Source organism: Nanorana parkeri, unplaced genomic scaffold (assembly GCF_000935625.1).
Source record: "Nanorana parkeri isolate BGI_ZX_2015 unplaced genomic scaffold, ASM93562v1 scaffold1854, whole genome shotgun sequence".
In the NCBI taxonomy this organism is placed as follows: domain Eukaryota; kingdom Metazoa; phylum Chordata; class Amphibia; order Anura; family Dicroglossidae; genus Nanorana; species Nanorana parkeri.
In genome coordinates this window covers 54,227-78,597 of record NW_017308122.1, presented here as the reverse complement: position 1 = coordinate 78,597, position 24,371 = coordinate 54,227, and the positions used below count along the sequence as shown (strand labels likewise).

General features: G+C 43.5%; 1 protein-coding gene across 1 annotated transcript in view; it reads left to right on the top strand.

Moving 5' to 3' along the window:
- Positions 1–13,599, top strand: part of PTCD1 (pentatricopeptide repeat domain 1) — a 25,222-nt gene extending 11,623 nt beyond the window's left edge. Inside the window, exons 5-9 of the mRNA XM_018571854.1 lie at positions 3,675–3,776; positions 7,816–8,484; positions 10,307–10,423; positions 12,243–12,425; positions 13,437–13,599. Coding sequence (XP_018427356.1) covers positions 3,675–3,776; positions 7,816–8,484; positions 10,307–10,423; positions 12,243–12,425; positions 13,437–13,580 — 1,215 coding nt within the window. The 3' untranslated portion in view covers positions 13,581–13,599. The remainder of the gene's footprint in view (positions 1–3,674; positions 3,777–7,815; positions 8,485–10,306; positions 10,424–12,242; positions 12,426–13,436) is intronic.
- The last annotated feature ends 10,772 nt before the right edge of the window (positions 13,600–24,371 follow it).

Below are 24,371 nucleotides of genomic sequence, written 5' to 3'. Positions count from 1 at the left end.
GGGGGGTGCGTCTTATGGAGCGAAAAATACGATAATGTGGAAAGTCAGTAGTTATTCTTTTTCATTTTTTCTTTTACTCTTCCAGTTGAGCTTGCCCTTGTGCTAAGGGCCTGTTCACACGACGTCCGTTTTGTGTGCTGACCGGCTCCGTGCGCTGCTGCACTCAAAATGCATCCCAATGTATCCCTATGTGTTTTATGGGCTCCAGTTCTCACATGCGCAGTCCGTTCAGCTTACGACAGAAAAAATACTGCATGTCACATTTTGTCAGGTCAGGAAACGCAAACGCATCAAAAACGCACTGCACTGCAGCTAACATACTAACAACCCCACTCCAGCAAAAAAAAAAAAAAATGTGTTTTTTTTACTTGAACGCATCTTTGGTGCCATCAGTCGGAGAGCAGAAACTTTCCTACATGCTGGCCTGGGAGAGGGACCTGGGGGACTCATTGGACCCACACGCGTGGTCCGAGATTTGGTCGGCGGCGACGAAATGCTCCCCGAATGTTTTGGCCCAGGAAAACGCACACAAGGTCTTGTTCCGGTGGTACATGACCCCGGACAGGATCTCCAAGTTTGCCCCCGTTGTTTCCGGGGCTGTACGGACAGGGGCACCTTATTTCATATATGGTGGCAGTGCCCGAAGGTGCAGAGGTTGTGGATCAGGGTCTATAATTTGCTGAGATCAGTTCTCGGTGCAACCATTGTCCGTAGTCCTTGGGAGGCCCTCCTGGGTAAGCCGGTCACTCACCTTCTGAAGAGGGAAAGGAAGTTAGCTAATTTCATCTTTTTGGCTACCAGGCAAACTATTGCTAGAGCCTGGAAGCAGCCCACGTTGCTTATTTCAGAAGTCAAGCAGCGGGTCATGGGTATTATGGTGCACGAGAAGCTTACGGCTATCCTACATGACTCGTATGCCTCCTTTCAGAAAACATGGTTGCCCTGGCTGGACTATGTACAGCCGACGGGACTGGATCGCGACTTACTGGCCCTCTGATTGGGATTTACCCGGTTAGGGTGAGCTTTGTATGTCCTTCTTTCTTGTCTTTTGTTGTTCTTTTCTTCTTCACTTGCCAAAGGGTTCTTCTAAAGTTTTGATGAAACCCATCCCAGATGTCACAGGATGATGGCGAAGATATGGTATGCTGCTTTATCACCCAATAGTGGGGTTATGCTGGCGTCCTGCAGCAGCAGCAGGTAGCTGGCAGCCCCGCTCCGGGCCTTGAGCAGGGGCTAGCCCACCCGAGGAGCCTATGCATAGGTTATCTTGGTTTTATTAGATTTCGCACGGGTTCATGAGTGGGAGGTCTTTTGTTTTCTGCAGATGTCATATTATGTCCAGATTAATGGAGTTGCATTGCACTAGCTATTATATGACTGTCATGCTGTAATCCATCAGTGCACCATTCTGATAATGTACCGTGATGTTTTTTTCCTACATTCGCCTTTTGGCATTGTTTCCTTGTGGATGGAACGTATTTCTGTTTCTGTTTTTTTCCAAAATAAAAAATACTTGTACAACAAAATGAGAGAAGTATGTATGGTCAGTACTTGTACTTTGTGTTTGAACATAACCAAGCTTGCAGCATGACTGCCTTCTTTTTTATTTTTACCGGTGCTCAACTGGAACCAGTAGTGTAGGGCCATGGCCTGGAATGAGACAGGGCAGGAAGGAGGGGTGCAAGCTTACCATTTCCATTAGCCATAAGGTTATTCCTTTTCCTCACCTTTTGTCCTGAGTTTGTTTTCCATCATTTAAAGAGGGGAAAGGGGTGATTTGTGAGGTGCTGAAAGTAAATCTGGGTCAGTGGATGTCCTTGGATACATTTCCAGCTGGAAACTGGTTGGTGTATATGAAGGTTTGCATTGTGGAAATGTTTGGTATATTATAAGCTATTTACAGGCGGGTAGTGGTGGACACTACACTTTTCATGGTCTGAATGTGATAATTAGAGAGGCTAGGACCTTATATTTTTTAGCTATTGTGCATATGGCAGACCTTTTTTTAATCATGTTTTGTTTTTGCATTTATAAATGGTAGATGAAGAAGAGAGGTCTTATACCCACTGATGCCACCTATACAGCTCTTTTTAATGCATGCTCTGAATCACCATGGAAGGAGTCTGGTCTACAATACGCTGTCAAACTGCGCAAAGAACTAATGGATAAAAATATTCAGCTTAATCCAATCACATATCGGAGTTTACTGAAAGCCTACTCATTGTGCTCTGGATTGCAAAGTAGCTTGGACATTTTTCAGGTAAGTCTGTGACCTTGCTTGTAATTCAGTAAATAATGTACCGTATTTTGCGCTCCATAAGGCGCACCGGTACATAGGACGCAGGCAGTTTCTGTGACAGAAGCTGCAGTTAGTGATAGCTGAGACGTGTGGCGCTGGGTGGGGGGGGGGGGGTGCGTCTTATGGAGCGAAAAATACGATAATTTGGAAAGTCAGTAGTTATTCTTTTTCATTTTTTCTTTTACTCTTCCAGTTGAGCTTGCCCTTGTGCTAAGGGCCTGTTCACACGACGTCCGTTTTGTGTGCTGACCGGCTCCGTGCGCTGCTGCACTCAAAATGCATCCCAATGTATCCCTATGTGTTTTATGGGCTCCAGTTCTCACATGCGCAGTCCGTTCAGCTTACGACAGAAAAAATACTGCATGTCACATTTTGTCAGGTCAGGAAACGTTGGGGGGGGGGGGGGGGGTGCGTCTTATGGAGCGAAAAATACGATAATTTGGAAAGTCAGTAGTTATTCTTTTTCATTTTTTCTTTTACTCTTCCAGTTGAGCTTGCCCTTGTGCTAAGGGCCTGTTCACACGACGTCCGTTTTGTGTGCTGACCGGCTCCGTGCGCTGCTGCACTCAAAATGCATCCCAATGTATCCCTATGTGTTTTATGGGCTCCAGTTCTCACATGCGCAGTCCGTTCAGCTTACGACAGAAAAAATACTGCATGTCACATTTTGTCAGGTCAGGAAACGCAAACGCATCAAAAACGCACTGCACTGCAGCTAACATACTAACAACCCCACTCCAGCAAAAAAAAAAAAAAATGTGTTTTTTTTACTTGAACGCATCAAAAACGTGGCAAAAACGCACTGCATCAGTCTGCAGATCCGCACCTGATCAGGACCTGATATCATGTGAACAGGCCCTTAGTGTTAATTGAAATTTAATTGTAGGACATCATCAACTGTTAAATGGCAAATGATAATTTAAACAGTTAATAAAAGCTGCACTTCGGGGACCCCCCACCCTCTCTAATGAATTGCTGGCATAGAAACAAAAATCAAAATCACCTAATCTACGAGCACATGATGTTCCATCATGTATCTTTTTCTTTGTACAAGAGGTAGTGTCCTTGTCACTGTTTGCATGGCGTGGACTCCTCCTGTTGGATGTCTAGCGACGGGGTCCTTTCCGGGGGTGGGGGCTAGCCAGGCACATTGTCATCAAATGTACATTTTTATGCACTGTGCTGTCACCACTTTGAAATCCATTCTGGATAATGAATTATTTTCCTGGGATTAGTTGGCTTGGCATTGTCTGCATAGGTTTGTGGTGGCCATACTGATACTCCCTGGCTATCATCAGCCCAGCCAGGCGATAATAAACTCATGTCTCTAGATACCTAAAACCTACAAGCTAATATCTTATTTTGTGTTCTCTAGGAAATTGTACAGAAATGTAAACTTACCAGTCCTGAAGCTTTTAATATCCTCTTTATGGCCTGTTTAAAGGATAAACAGCTGGGGTTCCGTTTTTCTTTACAGGTACAGTAACTAAAGCTATTTTTCTCTAATGGTGGAGTAATTCTGAAATACAATAATTGATGTTTATTGCGTTGTTTATTGTAAAATAATTATACTATATTACATATTGTAAATATGTAACATCCCAAACTACAGTAATCTGGCACCTACTGAGCCCCATGGTTAACTGTAGTTTCTGGTTGCTTGAGAGGTAGTAGTAACTCTCAAGCAACCCCCTGCCACGATGCCCCATCCCACACTGAGCAGAGGAGTGGACTCTCTCAGGTCCGCTCCTCTGCTAAGTGGCTGGTACAATAGCCAACCTGCTATTGGTTATTGCAATTTGAACTAGCCAATAGCAGGCTGGCTATTGCTCCCCATTGTTTACATTCTGCTGCCAACCACAGAATCTAGCCACCGGCAGGCAGCAAGATGTAAACAAATAATTTTGTTAGCATCTAAATAAATGTAGTTGCTAATTACATTTCTTAGTGTGCACCAAGCAACAGACATTTTTTTGCCGGTTGCTTGAATGCCGGATAATGGGGAGTTTACTGTATATCACTGTAGTTAAAATGGTAATTTACAATATAATCGCATCCTAAAATAGTTTTCTTCCACTGTTTATTTCTTCTTTAGGGCTCTGTGAAGTGAATGAGAATTGCCATGGTCTCCCTAAGTAGTCATTGGTTTTCTAATCAAACATATATTTTATTTGCTATAAGATCAGCAGTTAAAGTGACATTAAACCCTCAGATGTTTTAACATAAAACAATAGTGTAATGTGTGCCTTACTGTAATCCATGGTTGTTTCCCTTCTATTTGCTGCATTCAACGGACGGACGGCACTGCTGCATTGACGGCATTTTTTTTCTGCTCGCGTGCGCCCCCTAGCGGGCACGCACGGGCAGAAAAGACCCGTCCAATGCGAACACCCGGTACCGGGTGTTTCACATATAGGCGATCAGCGGGTCCATAGCCCGCCGATCGCCTATATGTGCTCGTTTGCGTCCGCAGCCCTCCTTACATCACTTCCGCATTCACCTGTCAGTCATCTGGCTGCTATAGCCAGAGAGAAGAAGCTGATGAAGCAGATCTCTGCTTCATCAGCTTCTTTTGGGGTCCACAGGTGACTTTAGGGGTCCTAGAGACCCCTAATGTCTCCATAAAGAGGACCTGTCAGTGTGCCTTTGCTATTATATAGGGGGATTGTTATCCCCCTATATAATAGCAATAACAATAAGTGCAAAAAAATTAATATAAATAAAAATAAATAAAAGTCACATATAAAAAAGTAAAATAAAATAAAAGTCACATAAAAAAAGGGGAAAAACCCCCCCAAAAGTCGAGATCACGGTCAGATCACAGTTTGATTTGGTTCGCGACCAGAATTAAGTTCGTGAACCGAGGTACCACTGTAATTCCCTGCAATGGCGTTGCAATGGATGATGTAATGCCAGAAAGCGGGTAGGAATTTTACATGGTGCAGGACTGCAAGACATGGGTGTGTTTGTAATAAGATAGACATTTGTTTTATGAAATGTATACCCACATTTGCAGACAAATTGGGATAACACCTGCTTTATTTTGGTTATATGCTCCCTTTCACATAACTTAAAAATTACAAATTGCTGTTTCCATTTTAAACACTTTTCACTTGCCTAAAAATCCTACCTAGCTTTCCTCTATATAATGTTCAAGAGGAGGATGTTGATGTGATGTTTACCATAATTAACCCCGTATGTACTGTGCTGGCAGATCTCACTATCAGTTGTAAACTAGATTTCAACAATGTCCTAACAATGGGTTAAAGATCTCCAGGCCTGGATTCTGTATTGTATGTTGATGAAGGGAAACTGACTCCCCATCGTGTCCCTCTGAAATTGCCCAGAATAGCCTGCAGCCCAGTGTATAATCCTACTCCAAAGAAATAACTAGAATACTAAGATATTATTTTTACGTATGCTGTGTTATTGGGAAGATACAAACTTAATGTGGGTATCTCAAATTAGACTGCAAAAGTGGAGAGACACTGATGTATAGCAGTTATATTATATGAATGATATCAGAAGAATATATTGGATATTACTGTACTACTTATGAGCACATGAAGTCACTGTACACTTATCTGTCACTTTGGCCGTGGCTGATAATTGTGCCAAATATTAGTCATTTCTCTCCACACATGACTTAAGCTGGCCATACACTGCTCTATTTTTTTCATTCAACCCACGGGCTGAAGAAAAAACATAGAGCAGGTTCCTCCATCAATTCCACGGGCGCGTTGATCAAAGAATCCCCTGTTTCTTTTGTATTCTCTCATTGGCTGCCAGCTCTGTTCGTACAAAGATTTTCCGACTGGCTCCTTCGATCAGCTGATTGCTCAAGAACTGTCTGAAATTTGCAGAGTGTATGGCCACCTTTTACTGTTTCATTGCACCTAAAAGGCACACACTGCAGCTACATTGAAGTCACCCCGCTGAAGAACCCATACTGATCTCCCCATTATTATATGGTGCAGCAGTTTCATCTCTTTTGTGCAGCTGATCTGTCTCCACACAAATATACACCTGGAGCTGTTTTAAATGGCAGCTTTGTCCAGTCAACTAGCAATAGTACTTGAATGTAATCCTCTGCACAAAAGCCTTTAGTCTAGGAGATAAATAACCAGCGCTCGCCCAGTCAGAACAATATTGTGACCTCGTGAGTTTTCTTCTTCTCCTGCTTTGTCCAGTCAAAGGCTGGGACAGGTCCTGGACCAGGTTGTATTGCGTGACTGAAGTGTGATCTTCAGAGCGGTCCAGGACCTGACTGTGTTTTCAGTAGTCTCTGGGTGAACAGAGTTGCAAATCCTGTGTCAGTTATAAATATTCACATGTACACTTGTACCTCGGTTCACAAACGCTTCTGTTCACGAACAATTCCGTTCGCGAACAGGAAGTTCGGCAAAATGTTGCTTCCGTTCAGGAACTCCGCTTCGGGTGACGAACATAACTGCAGCCATTTTCCCTGCTCTGACACATGGTTGTGGCTTCCTCTAGTCGAGATTGCGGTCTTATCACAATTTGATTCGGTTCACGACCAGAATCGCGGAACTAATTAAGTTTGTGAACCAAGGTACCACTGTACATGCGTGATTCGCTATCTCTAAAAGAGGTTTTCTGGATATCATTGCAAGTATTGCCACTCCTCACAGTTTGAGAATGACTGTTACATTGTATATATTATGTACTTAAAGGAGAACTATGGGGTCAGTGTTTTTCCCCATAGTTCTCCTTGGGGTAACGGGAGGACACAAACTAGCGTCCTCCCGTTACCCTAAGCTCAGTATACAGCGAGCTACAGCTGGCGGTATACTGAGACGCCACAGCCGGAGCGGATCCCGATGTAGATGACGGGATCCGCCCAGCTGCGTGACTGACAGCTGGCTCTGCCTATCTAGAGGCAGAGCCAGCTGTACCCGCCCCCTCCCCCGTCCGTTCCGCCAGTCAGCGCTGGCAGATCGGAGCGGGGAATCCAGCCCCCCCCCCTGTCACGGCAGAGAGCCGTGACAGGATCGAGAGGTGAGCGAACCCGGTATGTGTTCGCTCACCTCCCGATCTACTGAGCCGACCTGTGACAGTCTCATTGTCACAGGTCGGCTTAGAACTATGAGGTGAGTGAAAATAACTCACCTCATAGTTCTCCTTTAAAGACAAAATCTGGGCCATTTTTTAAAATGAATCCAAGCCGTCTCCAAGCACTTTCTCCAGCCTGTCTCCTCCGCTGCTGCAGCAATGAAATGTCCCTCGGTACACAGTGTATAAAACATTATGACTAGGGGACCTTAGACTGGAGGAGGGGAAGAGACACTCCAGGGACAGATCTAAGGGCAAGCCAACTCGGGGGATCAGGTGAGTATAACTTTGTTATTTTCAGCCCTAGTCCTAAATGAGCAGTTCACCCTTGCAGTGAGAGGGTATCTCTAGTGAAAGGGTTAATTAACAAATGACCCTTGAAAGTTATATTGGGTAAAATGTTTTCTGCATCTCTTTTATCTATGAAGTCTTCTCTGACACAGGTATGGAGACAGATGCTGTGCTTGGGTATAAAGCCAGATATTATCACCTATAACTTGATTCTTCGTGCAACCAGAGACTGTGGCATTGGAGATCCTAACGAAGTGTTAAATATACTGCAAAATTCCCAGGATCTGAATGTGTTGAGGTTAAGTGCAGGCAAAGCTCAAGAAGACAAGGAAACCAGAAGAAGCAAAAGAAAAGAAAAAGCTAATGAAGGTGTTTTACATGAGCAGCTTCCTCTGCACTATGATTCCATGAATCATCAGAGTTCTACAACAGACTTGTCATCTCCAGGGGGTCAGAAGGACATGGAAAACACATCTCAGGTTGTGAATATACCCTCCTATGCTGCCGCTAATGTGCCCAATCTTCTAGATCTACACCTCAATACTGATTCAGTGCTATCACTGACAAATGTCACTACCCCCTATGATAGATTTGCCTTGATTGGTGACCTGGAGGGAATTCTTCAGAAGATGAAAAAAGACAAGGTCTACCCATCAATAAAAACATTCACACTTATAGCTGAAGTAATGAAACCGGACCCAAAGTCAGACGCCGAAACACTTCTTACCCTTATGGACTCGTTCAAGATAAAACCTGATTTAACGTTTTTTAACACGTTAATATTAAAGAGAAGTGAAACTATGGACTTAAAATCAGCAATGGTAAGTCAAAATAGTTTTGTCTTTATTTATTGTCTAAGGCAGGCAGGGGTAGGAAACCTTGGCACTCCAGATGTGGTGAAACTACAAATCCTATCATGCCTGTGTGTATCAGTCTTGCAATGCCTTATGGGGCTTGTAGTTCCACAACAGCTGGAGTGCCGAGGTTGCTTACCCCTGTTCTAGGGCATGTTTAGAAGTAAACATTGATTTTATGAAAGTGACACTAAACTTAGGAGTGTGTGTGTTGTAAAGTAGTCACCACTCCAAGCTCACTCCCGTGATGGACTACAATCTCATGTTTAGTTTACTGATTTATATTGAGTTTGTAGTAAGCTGTAAGCTACTTTAATGTTAGCAGTTAAGATACCCGAATGCATTTTTAAGGTTTAACTCCTAAAGGTTAGTGTCACTTTATTCTGATTTGGAATAATACTAATTTCACACCAAGTATTCACCCTTGGCTATAATTTCCAGATTCAGGGTCAGTTCAGCTCTAAGGGACAAGGGAGGAGATCAGGGACACGATCTGCATCAGCACACATGTCTTTACATTGCTGATGTCTTCTGTGTGCACCATTATGTGTACTGTCATACATGCATGTTTGCATGTGTGCTTCATATATGATTCGATATAGTATTGCACAGCAATATACGCAAACATTTTCCCATGCAAACTTGGCTGTGGGCTTACACTTTTGCTATAACAGAAAAGGGAGTATTATAAATGCAGCTAGACAAGTTGTCAAGAGCCCTGGTGAGGTGAACCATACACTTTAAGATTTTAGCCCACAGTCTGAATGAGAAAAATCACCCCATCCACGCTAAACATTGTGGATGCAGGAATCTTCTCTGACAGCCATCACCCATAACTGTCAGAATAACTGAGCAGTGACTGAATTTGATTGATGGCAGTCACTGTTCAGCAGACAATTTTCCACCCGCCTCCTTGGATTTTCAGATTGAAGTTTGTTGAGCTGGGTGGTGTTGGCTGGCCCACCCACAAATCCATACATTTACATTTTGCTTACCAAGAAGACATGACATATATCCATGCTGCGTAGCCCACTCTGTCAATTATAACAATGCTAAATAAAACCTGACCTGAGATTATTTTCTGTTTCCTATATAGTCCTTGATTTGGGACATAAACCCCACCCTCCCACTTCACTAAATGCCTTAGTGGCCCCTTTTCCATTGAACATAAAATAGGACGCTCCCATGCGAGGAAGACCAGGTCTCCGTAAAGACACAATAGTAATAGCAGATGGGACATGGAGGAGCTTTTTCTTGGTGACAGAGGTAATAGCAGGCACCTACCAGTGCTCACACTTAGCTATTTTACAGATAGCATGCATTGTTGTCTGAGATGTGATCTTATATTTCATTAAATGAGCCCAAATGACCATGTACTTGTATACTGGGCCTTAGTTTAGTCAGAGTGAATGAAAGTGCTTTGCTTTAATCTGTATTTAAAGCCAGTTTTGTTTTTAATTGTAGATAGAGTAGGGAAAGGTTAGAGCCTGTGTGTCCCTGCTGGAAAGATTTGCCCTCTCCGTTTGTCCTGAATCCCCTTGTCATTGGGACTGACAGTAAAGGAAGTAAGTAAACTAATGGAACAGGAATAGTAACCTTTCAGTGGGAATACTTGTTCTGATGACACCTTACTAAGAAAGATCTCCTCTCACTTCCTGTTGTTCCTTGAGACAGCACAAAAAAACCCACCTGACTGGGGTCTTCCAGCCACACCCTATCCACTATATACCCACTATTCAGCAAAACAGTCAATGAATTGTGTATATTTCACCTAATTCTATCTCTACAGGAATTGTTGCCAGTTTTAGCACAAAGAGGAATTGCACCAAACATCCACACGTTCTGCAATCTGGCAAAGGCCTGTCATAAGAAAGTAGATGGGCTACAGCTGCTTGAAGACATGGCGGTATTAATACATTTCTATTCTTCCAGCTTTTCAGTGTTTGTTTTATTGATATTTGAACCATTGAGAAACTAAATATATATAATATGGAGGAATAAACATTATAAGCTGTGTCAGGTGGAAACACTCCTTAAAGGAGAACTATGAGGCGAGTAATAATTACTCAGCGTGTACAGCTGGCTCTGCCTCTAGATAGGCAGAGCCAGCTGTCACTCACGCAGCTGGGTGCATGCAGACAGTAATGTCGGGATCCGTCCCGGCTGCGGCGTCTCTGTATACCGCGTGCTGTAGCTTGCGGTATACTGAGCTTAGGGTAACGGGAGGACGCTAGTTTGTGTCCTCCCGTCACCCTTAGGAGAACTATGGGGAAAAGCCCTGACCCCATAATTCTCCTTTATGTGTATCATGAAACTGGTGAGGTTAGAATCAGACTTTATCTGCAAAAAAATAAATCAAGGCAACTGGACTTTATTTACTGTATTTTTCTTGAAGACGTATCACTGGTCATCTGACAAGCTTTTTCAATTCAGAATGACTTGGTCATTTTAGTAAATATTCTGGTTATGCTTCAATCGCCATAATCTTTTTATCATAACCAGTATGGGGTCAGGGACCTCATGGAGGTAAGGTGTTGATTGTTTTTGCATGATTGGAGCTAGGATATGTTATTAACCCGTCCAGAGAGAGGTGTTAAAACAGCATTGTATGCTGTCTTCAAGAAATATACAGCAAGTTGCCTTGATTTATTTTTTACAGATATACCATGACCTGGATGAATGAGAACCTTCACATTGGATTGAAGGGGAAATCCTCCGCACATCTTGCAGCAATCAAGGCCTATGTAGACAATGGTGCTTGTAGTGATAAACACGGATGGCACCGTGCAGACACAATGTAGGAAGAGGAATCACCAGCACTCAGTAGAATAATCCAACATGTCCATTTATTGGACATAGACGTCACAGAATCGCAAGTGCCAACGTTTCGAGACCACGCAGGGTCTCTTCATCAGGGCATAAAGAGTGGTCTCGAAACGTTGGCTCTTGTGATTCTGTGACGTCTATGTCCAATAAATGGACATGTTGGATTATTCTACTGAGTGCTGGTGATTCCTCTTCCTACATTGAGAACATTCACAGACATTTTAGAATTAGACTTTGCAAATCAATTGTTTGAGGTAACACTGTGAACTAGGGATACACCGATGCCGGTTTTTCGGTTTCGAGTACGAGTACCAATATTTTTTTTTTCCGGTACTTGCCAATACCGATACCGGAAGTCCCATTAAGGAAGCCAGGCGGCGTGTAATGACTCGCCACCTGGCTTCCTGATTACCCGGGAAGCTGGGTGGCGTGTGAAGACTTGTCACCTGGCTTCCCGATTAGCATAGAGCTGTCTTTCTGGCCAATCAGGAAGCCGGGCGCCATATAATGACGCGTTGCCCGGTTTCCAGATTGGCCGAGAAGCTGGCCAATCAGGAAGCCGGGCAACGCGTCATTACACGGCGCCCGGCTTCCTGATTGGCCCAGGAAGCCGGCTCCATGCTCCCTCTTCATCAGGTGACGAGGGAGCATGGAGTCGGCGTTCTGGCCAAACGGAAAGCCAGGGAGTGTGTCCAGGCGGATTATACATGGATATAGTATATACAGTAGGTACTGTGATCTCGGCAAAATCTGAAAAAAGTGGAGAACGCCAGAAGAAAATGGGGGAAGAAAGTGATAAAACATAGGGAAGCAAAGAAAAGAATACGTAGAAAATATATTCTAGTATGTGTTCTGTGTGTAAACTTGTTCTTGAAATGAACCAGAGCCTTGTTTTCCAGACTGCTGGTTTCCAACCCAATACCCATGTATACAGCACCTTGATCAATGTCGCCATAAAGAGATTAGATTACATCTACCTAACTGATATCTTGCGGGACATGAGGAGGAGGAATGTGGCCCCTAATGAAGTTGTGATACGCCAGCTGGAATTTGCAGCCCAGTATCCACCCAAGCTTGACAAAGTATGTTGACAATTTGATGAGGAAACATTTTTATACTATTATTATACTATTATTATTAACAGAAATCAGTATGTAAGGCCCCTCCCACACTTGCTATGTGTGTGTAAACTAACGCCGCAGAGTTTTTGCATGTGGGAAACACATCGGCTTAGGGCAGCCCATTTTTTTAAAAGCCGCCAGAGGAGCTCTATCTGCTGTTTGAGCGGAGATCTTTGGGTGTTTTCTGACTGCCCAGTTTTGCACAGTTGTCCCATGTTTATGCATCACTCGGCTGTAGATCCTCAAATCATCTCTGAATTGGTGCTGACACTGTCCTTCCTTCTGGAGGGTGGATCCTTTTTTCCCCATGGTCCCTGTGCCACCGCTCCAAGCTCGCTCTGGTGATAGACTACAATCTCAATACAAATCAGTAAACTAAACGTGAGATTGTAGTCCATCATAGGCGTGAGCTTGGAGCTGTGGCTACTTCACAACACACACAGGGACCATGGGGAACAAAAGTAGGCACCCTCCAGAAGGAAGGAAGGACAGTGTCAGCATCAATTCTGAGATGATTTGAGGATGTACAGCCAAGTGATGCACAAATGGGATAAATTATTTTCATCAGTTAACTAATTTTTAAGATTTAACCCCCGAGGTTAGTGTCACTTTAAGAAAGCCTTAAGGATTGTTAAAGTGTATATTTACTTTTTGCAGCCAAATTGTGATCAAATCTACTTTATATTTGTTACAAGTTCATATTGTATAACTATATATTTACAATTTGCTGCTTACATTTTACTAGATCTTTTCTGAAAACTACAAAGCCAAAGTTTTTCCCTGCTATGTATTGTTAAAGAGGGAGCTGGGGAGTTAAGGTTTACCCTAATTAACTGTTAATTGTACTGTGCTGGCAGACACCATGAAAATGCACACAGAGAGCTCTAAATACTGTCCAAGTCTTACAAAATTGACCTCAACACTATGTGAGTTGTTAGCTGTTTACACCAGTTTAATTTTCTTTTTCTGTAGTACCAGAAAAAGAATGTGTTCTTAGAGAAGGTTGATGGCTTCCGTGGTTACTACAACCGTTGGCTGGATTGGATGGATGCAGAAGAAACTGAACACCCTTGGAAGAAGTATCGGACTAAACCAGAAAATGACAAACATCACTGAAAATACCCAACTACTAACAAGACACGGATGGCATTTAAAGAGATATTAAAGTCAAAAGGTTTTCAAGCTATTTCAAATGCTGATGAAATCACTTCCAATGGATGCTGCTCCTCAATGTCTAAAGTTTTAGTTTCCTGCACAATCAGCTGGTCCCCTGATAGGTGGTCCTCATATCCTGTTTTAGGATTTACCTTGCAGGATCCAGCGGAGCCACCATTGTGTGTGCTAGTAAGCTTGTGTGTCTCCACAGGCACAGCAAGGCATCCACAGGTGCTCCAGGCTAGTAGATGGACAGCTGCTGGAAACTGTGCTCTCCTTGTGATCTTGGACAGGAAGTCCAGGGAAGCAGAGCTGAGAGAGTTGGCGCAAGCTGTTTGGAAACATGATGACTGTAAGTGATTGGGTAAGACTAAAAACAAATACTTTGCTGGGCAATGTATATTTGTTTGATCTGGATCCATTATTGAAAACATGTTTTGACAGTTTAATACTGCATTAAAAAAGTATTACAAATCCGGTGGCTTGATTGAGATTTTTGTAAATGTATTAACGGTTCACAAAACCTTCTTTTCTTTTCATGCGTATTGTGTTATTTTTGTGTGCTTTTATTATATTTATTTACTATCATTCCCAATCAAATCATACCATATGCGTACACACTAAGGCAACATCAGACAAACCTTAATATACTGTGTCTGTGAAGGTCATAGTAAACCTAGTAGTAATTCATTACATTCAGCTGAATTTTCACTACCACGTTGAAGACATTTTGCTACTTATCCAAGCAGCTTCTTTGGTTCTAATAAGTGTCAGGAACATACCCAACATTTATAGCCACACGGGTTATTCAGTCACCTTAAAGTGTATGTAACAATGAACGTTTCTTATTTGTTCCCTTTTGGTCTGTGAAATATACCACTGGAAGCATTTTGCTCTAGCTGGTAAAATAAGTTAAAACAACCCTGTTGACCTGTTCAGAAATTCCGAGCTGTCCTATGTCCTCACCATACTTCCTGTGTTATCTCAAAGAAGCCTCCTAGGTACTATCTTGAACTACAGAATGATTAACCTTTCTGTTGTAGAGATCTAAAAGTAGTAGTGGTTGAGTTGTTTAGCAAAAGACATTGGGAAGGGGCTGACACCCTATATTTGGTCCTTAAAAGGATAATACATGTCCACATCCGGGACATGTGTTAACCTTTGAGCTACATGGCTGCATCTTGTCAAAACTCCAGGGTAGAGATGTTTAGAGCTGCAGCTAACGATTATTTTCAAAATCGATTAGTTAGCCGATTATTGAGTTCGGTTAATCGGATAAACTATTCGTGTGGAGCGTGGATGCGAGCGGGTCTGGCAGCGGCGAGCGTGAGGTGGGGAGGAGGTGCGGCGCACAGCGTGTGGAGCTGTGAACAGGGCCAACTGATCAGAAGCCGATTAATCGATTATTGAAAAAGTTGACAACTTTATCAATAATCGATTATGTCGATTAGTTGTTGCAGCCCTAGAGATGTTAAAATGGCTTATATAGGAGGTGCACCGAAATGAAAATTTTTAAACCAAAACGAAACCGAAATAATAAACATTTTCAGACCTATACCAAAAAATGTTCACATTTTTACAATATTTTATTTGTATTTTTTATAAACTTTTTAATTTTTTAATATTTATTTTTATTAATTTTTTTTATTAAATATTTTTATTTTTTACATTACTTTTAGGGGCTTTGGGGAAATATTGGGGTCTAAACAGACCCCTGATGTTTCCCTTTTTAAAATAGAAAAAGAGATTTAGGACACAAAGTCCTCAATCTCTTTTTCTGTGACCGCTGTTATAAATGACCAGGGATCCTCTGAGTCTTCCTGTTCATTGATAACATGAGGACATGGCATGTTTACTATAACTACAATTATGAATGAACAGGAGGTGATGCAGATCACTCCCATTCATTCATAATTGAGGATATAGTTAACATACCATATCCTCAATTATGTACAAACACTCACTGATCGCTGAGCGTTTGCTCTTGCTCTCCTCTCTGACACGCTGTCACAGGAGGCTGATCGAGCGGTGTAGGGAGGAGAGCTCAGCCTCCTGTGACAGCGCAGCCTGTCTCCGCCCACACACCGCTCTGCCGGCCTGTGATAGGAGGCTGAGCGGTGTGGGAGGAGACGCCGACTGCTCACAGCGCTCCCCTCCTGCAGCGCTCGGCAGCCTGTCGCACTTTCTCTCCTTCCTGCTGGGACACAGAGCAGCGCCCAGCGGGGAGGAAAGAAACCAGGGTTGAGCCGATGTATCGGCAGGAAAATGACACTTTCTGCATTTTGCCTAAAGTGCCATTTTCGGCCGATATATTGGTGCATCCCTAGCATTATATGTGGGTGACAGATGAGGGTAAAAGCCCACATTCCTATTAGAGCTGCAACAGTTAATCGATTTAGTCGATTAAAATCGACGATTGAAAACGTTGGCAACGTTTTCGATCGTCGATTCGTCGGCTATCGATTGATTTGCCTGTTCGGGGCTCCACACGCGGCCTTAGTCACAAGCTGCGGCCGCCGTGCCCACCGCACAGGCCACATAAGCCACGCCCACCGCACAGGATGCTAAAGCCGCGCACGCCGGCGCCACTGCTCAACGCGATCTCCCTCACTCGTCGCTGGCCCACCGACAATCGAGGAAAAGCAATCTTCTGAAAGCAAGTCAGTGGCGGAATAGGTGTACGGAGCTGCAGTGTGGAACAGGTGTGCGGGGATATAGTGATGGAAAATGTCCTAAATATGCACCTCACTGTCCTCAAAAGAATGTCCTTTTTCCAGACATTGTCACCTTGCCCACCTTGTCTCTCCAACTGAACAGCAGGCTCTACAAAAGAATTCTACGTTAGAATAAAAAGATGGTGATACTAAATTTGTAGGCCCCGCAATAATTGCGCAAATGTTTCTCAAATTAATATTAAACCGATAAAAATACACAATTAAATTGATAAAACACACCAAAATCAGTATCCGTGCACAAAAATAAATATTTTCTGACTAAATCGAAAAGATAAAACTGTATTGAGTTAATAAATAACAAATATTTGCACATTTGAAATTGCACCTTTTTGCAAAAAGGTAAAAAAATGAAGGTATGCAAAACTGTAATTAAGCGATTTATGTTAAAAATTGTTTTTACGCTGTGTTTGTGATTGTGTTGTGATAAAATGATACAGGTGTATATTTAATTGCAACACAAGGTATCACAACGCATGGCAATGAGTCACAAAGCTTTGCCATGCACTGTCACAGTTAATTTAATGTTTTTAAAAAAAATAAAAATAAAACAATCATGCACTGCAGAGCATGTGCATGGCATACACCAGAATATGTGTATGTTACATCCAAGGTAATCGGTAACAACTGATTTATCGAGTTAATCCATTTAAAAAGGGTTATCCTATAAGGAAATAGCCAGATCTGTTGTACATACATCACCGAATATATCCCATATGCATGTTAAATACCTTATGGGGTATTTCCGCTTCTTAGATATCCCGAGTCAACTTGACTCTCTCCAAATTCACAGGTCCCCCTCCTCCAGAGTCATCCACCGCAGCCACACACGCCGTCCATAGCGTTGGCGTGTAGTGTCTGCGGTCAGGGCGAGCACTCGATCTGCACATGCGCCTTATAAAGCGCATCCGAAGTGTAGGCTTGGCCCAACCTGAGGTGGGCCACTCCCCCGGGGCCGTCGGCAGAGCGGACGGCGCAGATATGTCAGCCGCGCCGTCCCATCTTGTGCTCTGACAGGGACAGAGCCCTCCCCCTGTCATCGCAACGACCGATAAAACAGTCCCGGGACATTGGCAGAGCGCAAACCTCCAAGATCGAATGTCGATCAAGTATGAGGAAGCGCTGGGGTGCAGATCGTCCCCAAATGATGTGTTCAGGGGAACGGCCCGCAAGATTATTCCTGTATGAAATGAACGGAGCTCCCCAGAGTGCGAACCGTATCAGTTTAGCAGTACATCCTATTTTAATCATATTCAAAACATAACATATATAATATGGTTGTTCAACCTACAATATATAATATTATTAATGTATAGGCTTCATATAATAAGGTCCTACATTCAAGATGATTAAGCATCCGATTTGAACATATTACAAGAAAGTGCTTGTGCTTCTTAAGTCTAATTGAGTGCTACTCCACAGTTGATTGTTGTGTGAACAATATGAAAAAATGTTGCCATGCAAATTCGGTGAAGTGAAAAAGGTGTGTGTATAAATAATGAGCTTATCTAGCCCCTCCCATCCCCACCTGCTGATTACAACCCAACCCCCCTCCCCCCCACACCCACATCGAAGGGCCAACATAACCCATACCCCCCTCCACCCAACACCTACACCGAAGGACCAACATAGCCCAATCCCACTACACTAAACAAATACCATCCACCGCAGTACACCCTAAAAACCTAATGCCCATAGCAGCGGACTCTAAGGACCATCAATGCCCAAAGTAACCACAGTGCCAGTGATTGTTGTGTCTATGTAAATTAATAGTGTTTACATTATTGTGTAAGCTAGATGTCTAGAATTTTAAATCTGTGGTGAAATAGATATTGGTAATAATATAATACCCATATAGAAAAATAAAAGTGACCCCACTTATATGCTAATGTTGGACCTGACTAGATTGTACTTGATTGTCCATACTCTGTATGATATTTCTAAGAACTAAATATGTTAAACCTCCATATATGACAATGCTGTAACATTCTTATCTAAGCATTGCTGGTTCAGTGATGATCCCTAGAGAAAAATGGGTGTCTTCCACCCTAATAATGCAAGTAAAAACATGTTGGGATCAGCACCAAAAGGAGACACCAACCCCTGAATAATTAACAACCAAAGAGAATGGGGCTTTTTAGGTGACTTCTAGACAATGCAGAGAGATGCAGCTATATATAATGACACGTAGCTCATTTCACTTGCATGCAAAGTCCAAAAACTAACAGGATGACAGCGGCTCCGATCACTATGCCGCTCGGCCATCCTGAATTGTGGCCAGCCGCCGCTCGCTCCCCCGCCACCCCTGCTGGGGATTTTACTGCCACAGACCCTACAAGCGGGGGACAGCAGCGGGGATCCATGTAGTCTCTCATCTCTGCTTGGAGCAGCTCTAGGCAGGGATGAGAGACTGCAGATGCCGGCGGCCGGCCGGGGGGGGGGCAACCGATATTTTGGCTAATAGCGGTCATCAGCGGCTTGTGAGCTGCTGATGACAGCTATTAATGTGAAGGGGACAGTCTGGGGAACAGTTCTGCTGAAGCGACCATGAGCTTATAGCAGAACTGTAAATGCCACCGCCGTAAGGCATACTGAGCTGAGCTGGCCAGCCGGGAACACTTTTGTTCCGCCGTTTGCCTTACGGCGGTGGCAGCGAAAGGGTTAAATGGTAGAGACAGAATATCAACCACAAATCCAGAAAAAAAACACATGATGCAAATGTCATAAATTGACTTGCAGTTCGGTGAGTAAAATAAGTATTTGATCCACAAGCAAAACATGACTTAGTACTTGGCGGAGAAACTCTTGTTGGCAAGCACGTAAGACGTTTCTTGTAGTTGGTTACCAGGTTTGCACACATCTCAGGAGGGATTTTGGTCCACTCTTCTTTACAGATCTTCTCTAAATCCTTAAGGTTTCTTGGCTGTCACTTGGCAACTCGCAGTTTCAGCTCCCTCCACAAATGTGCTTCTTCTTGAGCCACTGCTTTGTTGCCTTGGCGGTATGTTTTGGGTCATTGTCATGCTGAAAGACCCATCTTTAGTGTTCTGGCTGAGGGAAGGAGGTTCTCATTCAAGATTTTACAATACATGGCCCCCTCCATAGGCTCCTCAATGCGGCAAAGTCAGCCTGTACCTTTAGCGGAGAAACAGCCCCAAAGCATGTTTCCACCTCTGTGCTTGATTGTAGGGACGGTGTTTCTAGGGTCATAGTCAGCATTGTTCTTCCTCCAAACACGGCAAGCTCAATTTTGGTCTCATCTGACCACAGCACTTTCTCCCAATCCTTCTCTGAATCATTTAGATGTTCATTGGCAAACTTCAGACGGGCCTGTACATGTGCCTTCTTGAGGAGTGGGACCTTGTGGGCGCTGCAGGATCTCAATCCATGGTGTATTGTGTTACCAATGGTTTGTTTGGTGACTGTGGTCCCAACTGCCTTGAGATCATTCTAGTTCTGGGCTGATCCCTCACTTTTCTCATGATCATCCTTACCCCATGAGGCAAAATCTTGCATGGAGCTCCAGACCGAGGGCGATTGATTGTTATTTTGTATTTCTTCCTTTTGCGAATAATCATTCCAACAGTTGTTTCCTTCTCACCAAGCTTCTTTCTGATAGTCTTGTAGCCCATTCCATTCTTGTGCAGGTCTACAATCTTGTCCCTAACATCCTTTGAAAGCTCTTTGGTCTTGCCCATGGTGGTGAGGTTTGAATGGAAAAAAGAGATTCTGTGGACAGGTGTCCTTTATATACATAACGAGTTGTCGTTAGGAGCACCTTCTTAAATTGACATAACTAATCTGTGTGCCACATAGCCAGTCTGTGGGAGGAGCCAGAATTATTGTTGGTTGGATGGGATCAAATCATTATTTTCCTCTCTGTGCATCCATTACAGGAAATCGTGCAGAATGTAATTATTATTCCGATATGCCGATGACGCCCAAATCTATCTCTCCACTCCTCAACTCACCCCCTTTGTCTCTTCACATATCTCAAATCTACTCAGTGACCTCTCAGCATGGATGTCACACCACTTCCTTAAACTCAATCTGTCAAAAACTGAGCTTATAATTTTTCCTCCTCTCCGGTTTACCCTCCCCCAACTTCCTATCACAATCAAACAACACTGCGATCAATCCCTCCCATGAAGCCAGGGTACTCAGTGTTATCGTTGACTCTGAGCTCTCCTTTCAGCCCCACATCCAATCACTATCCAAATCTTGCCGACTCAACCTCTGTAACATTTCCAAAATACGCCCCTTTTTAACAAACGAAACCACAAAGCTTCTAATTCACTCCCTTGTAATCTCTCATCTCGACTACTGTAACTCCCTCCTTATTGGTCTACCACTAAGCAGGATATCCCCCCTTCAGTCTAACCTACAACACTGACCTCCTCTCAAAATATCACCCAAACCGTCCTCTCCGCTCCTCAAGACCTCCTGCTCTCTAGCTCTCTCATTACCTCCTCCCATGCTCACCTCCAGGACTTCTCCAGAGTGTCCCCCATCCTCTGGAACCCCTTACCCCATTCTGACCGCCTATCTCCTACGCTGCCCAACTTTAGGCGATCCTTAAAAACCCATCTCTTCAGGGAAGCCTACCTCATCTCAACATAACTGCCTTTTACTTCCTCCAATAACTCAATCCAAACAATTATTACCTTTTGTATCACTTGCCCTTCCTACTAGATTGTATGCTCTCACAAGCAGGGCCCTCCCAACCCTATTGTTCTGAAATTGTATTGCACAGTAAATTGTATTGTAACTATACTGTCTACAATATTTTGTAAAGTGCTGAGCAAATTGTTGGCGCTATATAAATCCTGTATAATAATTATTATTATTATTCAAGAATGCACAAAAATCAAATATTTAACGCTAGTTCACAATTAAAAAGTATGTACACAAATACCATGGGGGGAATTTATCATAGCATTCGCAAGTGTTTGAACTTGCACACAATATATTTGATGCACATAAAAAAATGCTCTAAGAGGCTAAAACTGTTGCAATTGCTTTGATAAATTCCCTCCCATGAGTAGAGGAGCTACAACTTCTTTTACTTGAGGAAGACTTCAATTTTATGAAAGAATCTGAAACCTGGCTAAACAACACACATGACCTGGCTACAAATATCCAAGGGTACATTCTGTTTTGAAGAAGGAGTGGAGAAGACTGTGAAGAGCAGTTTGAAAGTGAATGTGAGAGATGATATCACTAAAGAGAGCTGTGGCGGTGCAGAGTCCTTATGGCAAGAGCTAAATATGACTGTCACAAATTGTAAACTGAGTGGGGGTGTATCCTATATAAGGATGAGATGGAGACTCCGCTCTTCTCACAGCTTGGAAACAGGACAATGTTATTATGGGAGACTTCAATTATCTGGACATTGATGGGCAAATGGAACTGAACTACTTGTTGAAGGGGGCCCTATCTACTTGTCCCTCATGACAATCTATTTGTCCTGATACAAAAAATAATTTTAATCAAAACCATATTTAAATAAGGTCTTTATCGATAGCAACTTAGATTGTGGTCTCAGGTGGGCTCTGCAGGGTTTGTGGTGGGTTTTGCAGGCTGTAGAGCCCCCTATGGATCCTGCAAAGCCCACCACAGATCCTGCAAAGCCTCGACAAAGCCCCCTACGGATCCTGCAGAGCCAACCAAAGGGTATTGCACAGCACACCTGAGACTCTTTGGTGGGCTGTGCAGAATCTATGCTGGGCTCTGACAGCACAGTCCTCTTACCTTGCACAGCCAGACCTCTTTGGAACACGGCCTCCTTGTCCTCGGCGCCCGACCGGACGGCCTCTTTATCCTTGGTGTCCAACATGGCCTCTTTGTCATCTTCCCTGCCCAACTGGAGCTCCGGCGACGCTTCCCTCCTCCTCCGTCGTTGTCTCTGCCTGCCTCCTCTATTTTTGCCCCCGCTTCTTCCATCTCTGGGGCCACTTGACAAATTTTCTTCTCTCATGGGGGCCGCATGCCAAATTTCATACTATAAAATAAAATGTAACTGTATCCGGTATGGTACTACAGACACCAATATACAGACAATAAGGCCCCTTTCATATCTTTCATTCCCAGTCCCCCCCTTCCCCCACACCTAACATACAATCTAGAGCCCCCTCTCCTGCTTAGCTTGTTGCAGGGAGGAGGCTGTGAGGCGGCACGTCGGTTCCGGTGATCGGTGGTCGACTGGTAAGGTCTGCTGCAGACCTTCCCAGTCAATCCTGCACAATCCTTTCGGCCAGCATTCACTGAAAGATCGCAGGCCGAAAGGATCCAAGTGCCGGCGCAGACTCAGCTACACGGTTTGCATCCGACAGAGATGCAGATCATGTAGCTGCTCCCGCAAGTCAGGTATGCGGTCCGCGTGCCTGACTTCTGAGCTGGCTGCGGGTCACAAAGTACAGGCTGGTGGGCTGCAAGGGGCACGCGGACCGGTACATTCAGACCCCGGCACTTGGAATCTGCCGCCCGATGCAAACGCCTTGTTTGCCTCGCGGCAGATACGCCCCTGCTCAGACTGCACAAGTCCTTTTTTTTCTTCTTTGAACCACGAGCAGCATGCCATGTGGGCTTTGCTGGTTTCATGAGCTTTAATTAATTCAGTGCGAAATTGATCACAGCCACTTACAAAGGCATTCCTACCAGATCCAGAGTGACTCTTTGCTATGGTAGGGTATTTTAAGCAAATTTCACAATACATCTTTTCTTCCCCCTGGCTCCCCTTCAAAACAACCAAGGCCAGGAATCTTTCCAGTGAGGTTGAAATGCTCTCTTTCTCTGCATCATACTTTTGTCTCTTGATACAGCAGTAGGATATGGGCTTCTACTATCGCAGGGGCTATTACTTTAAGACACATTGGCCGCATCTGTGTTCATTTTGACACCAAATTTAATTTTAGTCTTAGTTTTGACAACATTTTATTTTTATTTGTAGCCACATTTTAGTCATCACATTAATTTTATCTTAGTCTAGTTTTAGTAGATGAAATTCAAGTCGATTCAGTTATTATTCAGTTGTTCATATCTCCCTACTACAGGAAGTGCTCAGGGAGCCAGAAGCCAAATGCGCAAGTCTGGGTATGAATTTTCGTTTAGTTCTGAACATTTTTTGTTTTCGTTAGTCAACAAAATGTCTTGTTTTTTGTTTTGTTTTCATCACGAAAAAGCAGCTAAATGACAAAAAAATATTTCATCAAGGAAATTAACACTGGGCCACATCTTGTTTGGCCGCATCTAGTTTTCTTAAAGCCAAAATTAAGAAGACTTTGAGATGACATGATACACTTTCACAAAAACGGCTATGAAACCTGCCTTCCTAGGCAAACTGAATTCTATTCCTAGTAGACCTCCACACTCCTGAGTTTTGCATCACATGAATCTGAAAAACTAATGAGATTGTTGGATTTTACATTTTTGCTAGGGGATCAGCAAGGGACAGAAGTCTGAACAAAAATGCTAATTTCTCATTTATAAAATTGCAACACAAAATATCATAAGACAAACTAAATATTAATTTGTCCTATGGTAAAATTCCTCGGACAATAAGGCAGAGCTACAAGCCTTTACCCATACAGTTGCATTATAACTAAATGACACGGTTGTGTCATTTTTACACAAAAAATGAAAGCCATAAATTACTTAAACATAAATACCGGTATTTCGTTAGCAGGTACTGTTTTTTTTCCGGTACTTGCCAATACCGAATACCGATGCCAGAAGTCCCATTAGGGAAGCCTTACATGCCACCCGGCTTCTTGATTAGCAGGAAAGCCGACTCCATGCTCCCTCGTCACAAGGTAACAAGGGAGCATGGAGCCAGCTTCCTGGCCTGTCAGGAAGCCGGGCAACATGTAATGATTTGCCAGGGCAGATCGGTTTTCCTGCACATGCGATCTGCGATGCCGATCTGCCCTAGAACAGCTGACATTGAACCATCCAAAGTAGAGACAGACCTCCGCTTCCAGATGCCGTCAGCAGAGACTACTAGTCCAGTGCCCATGCCTCG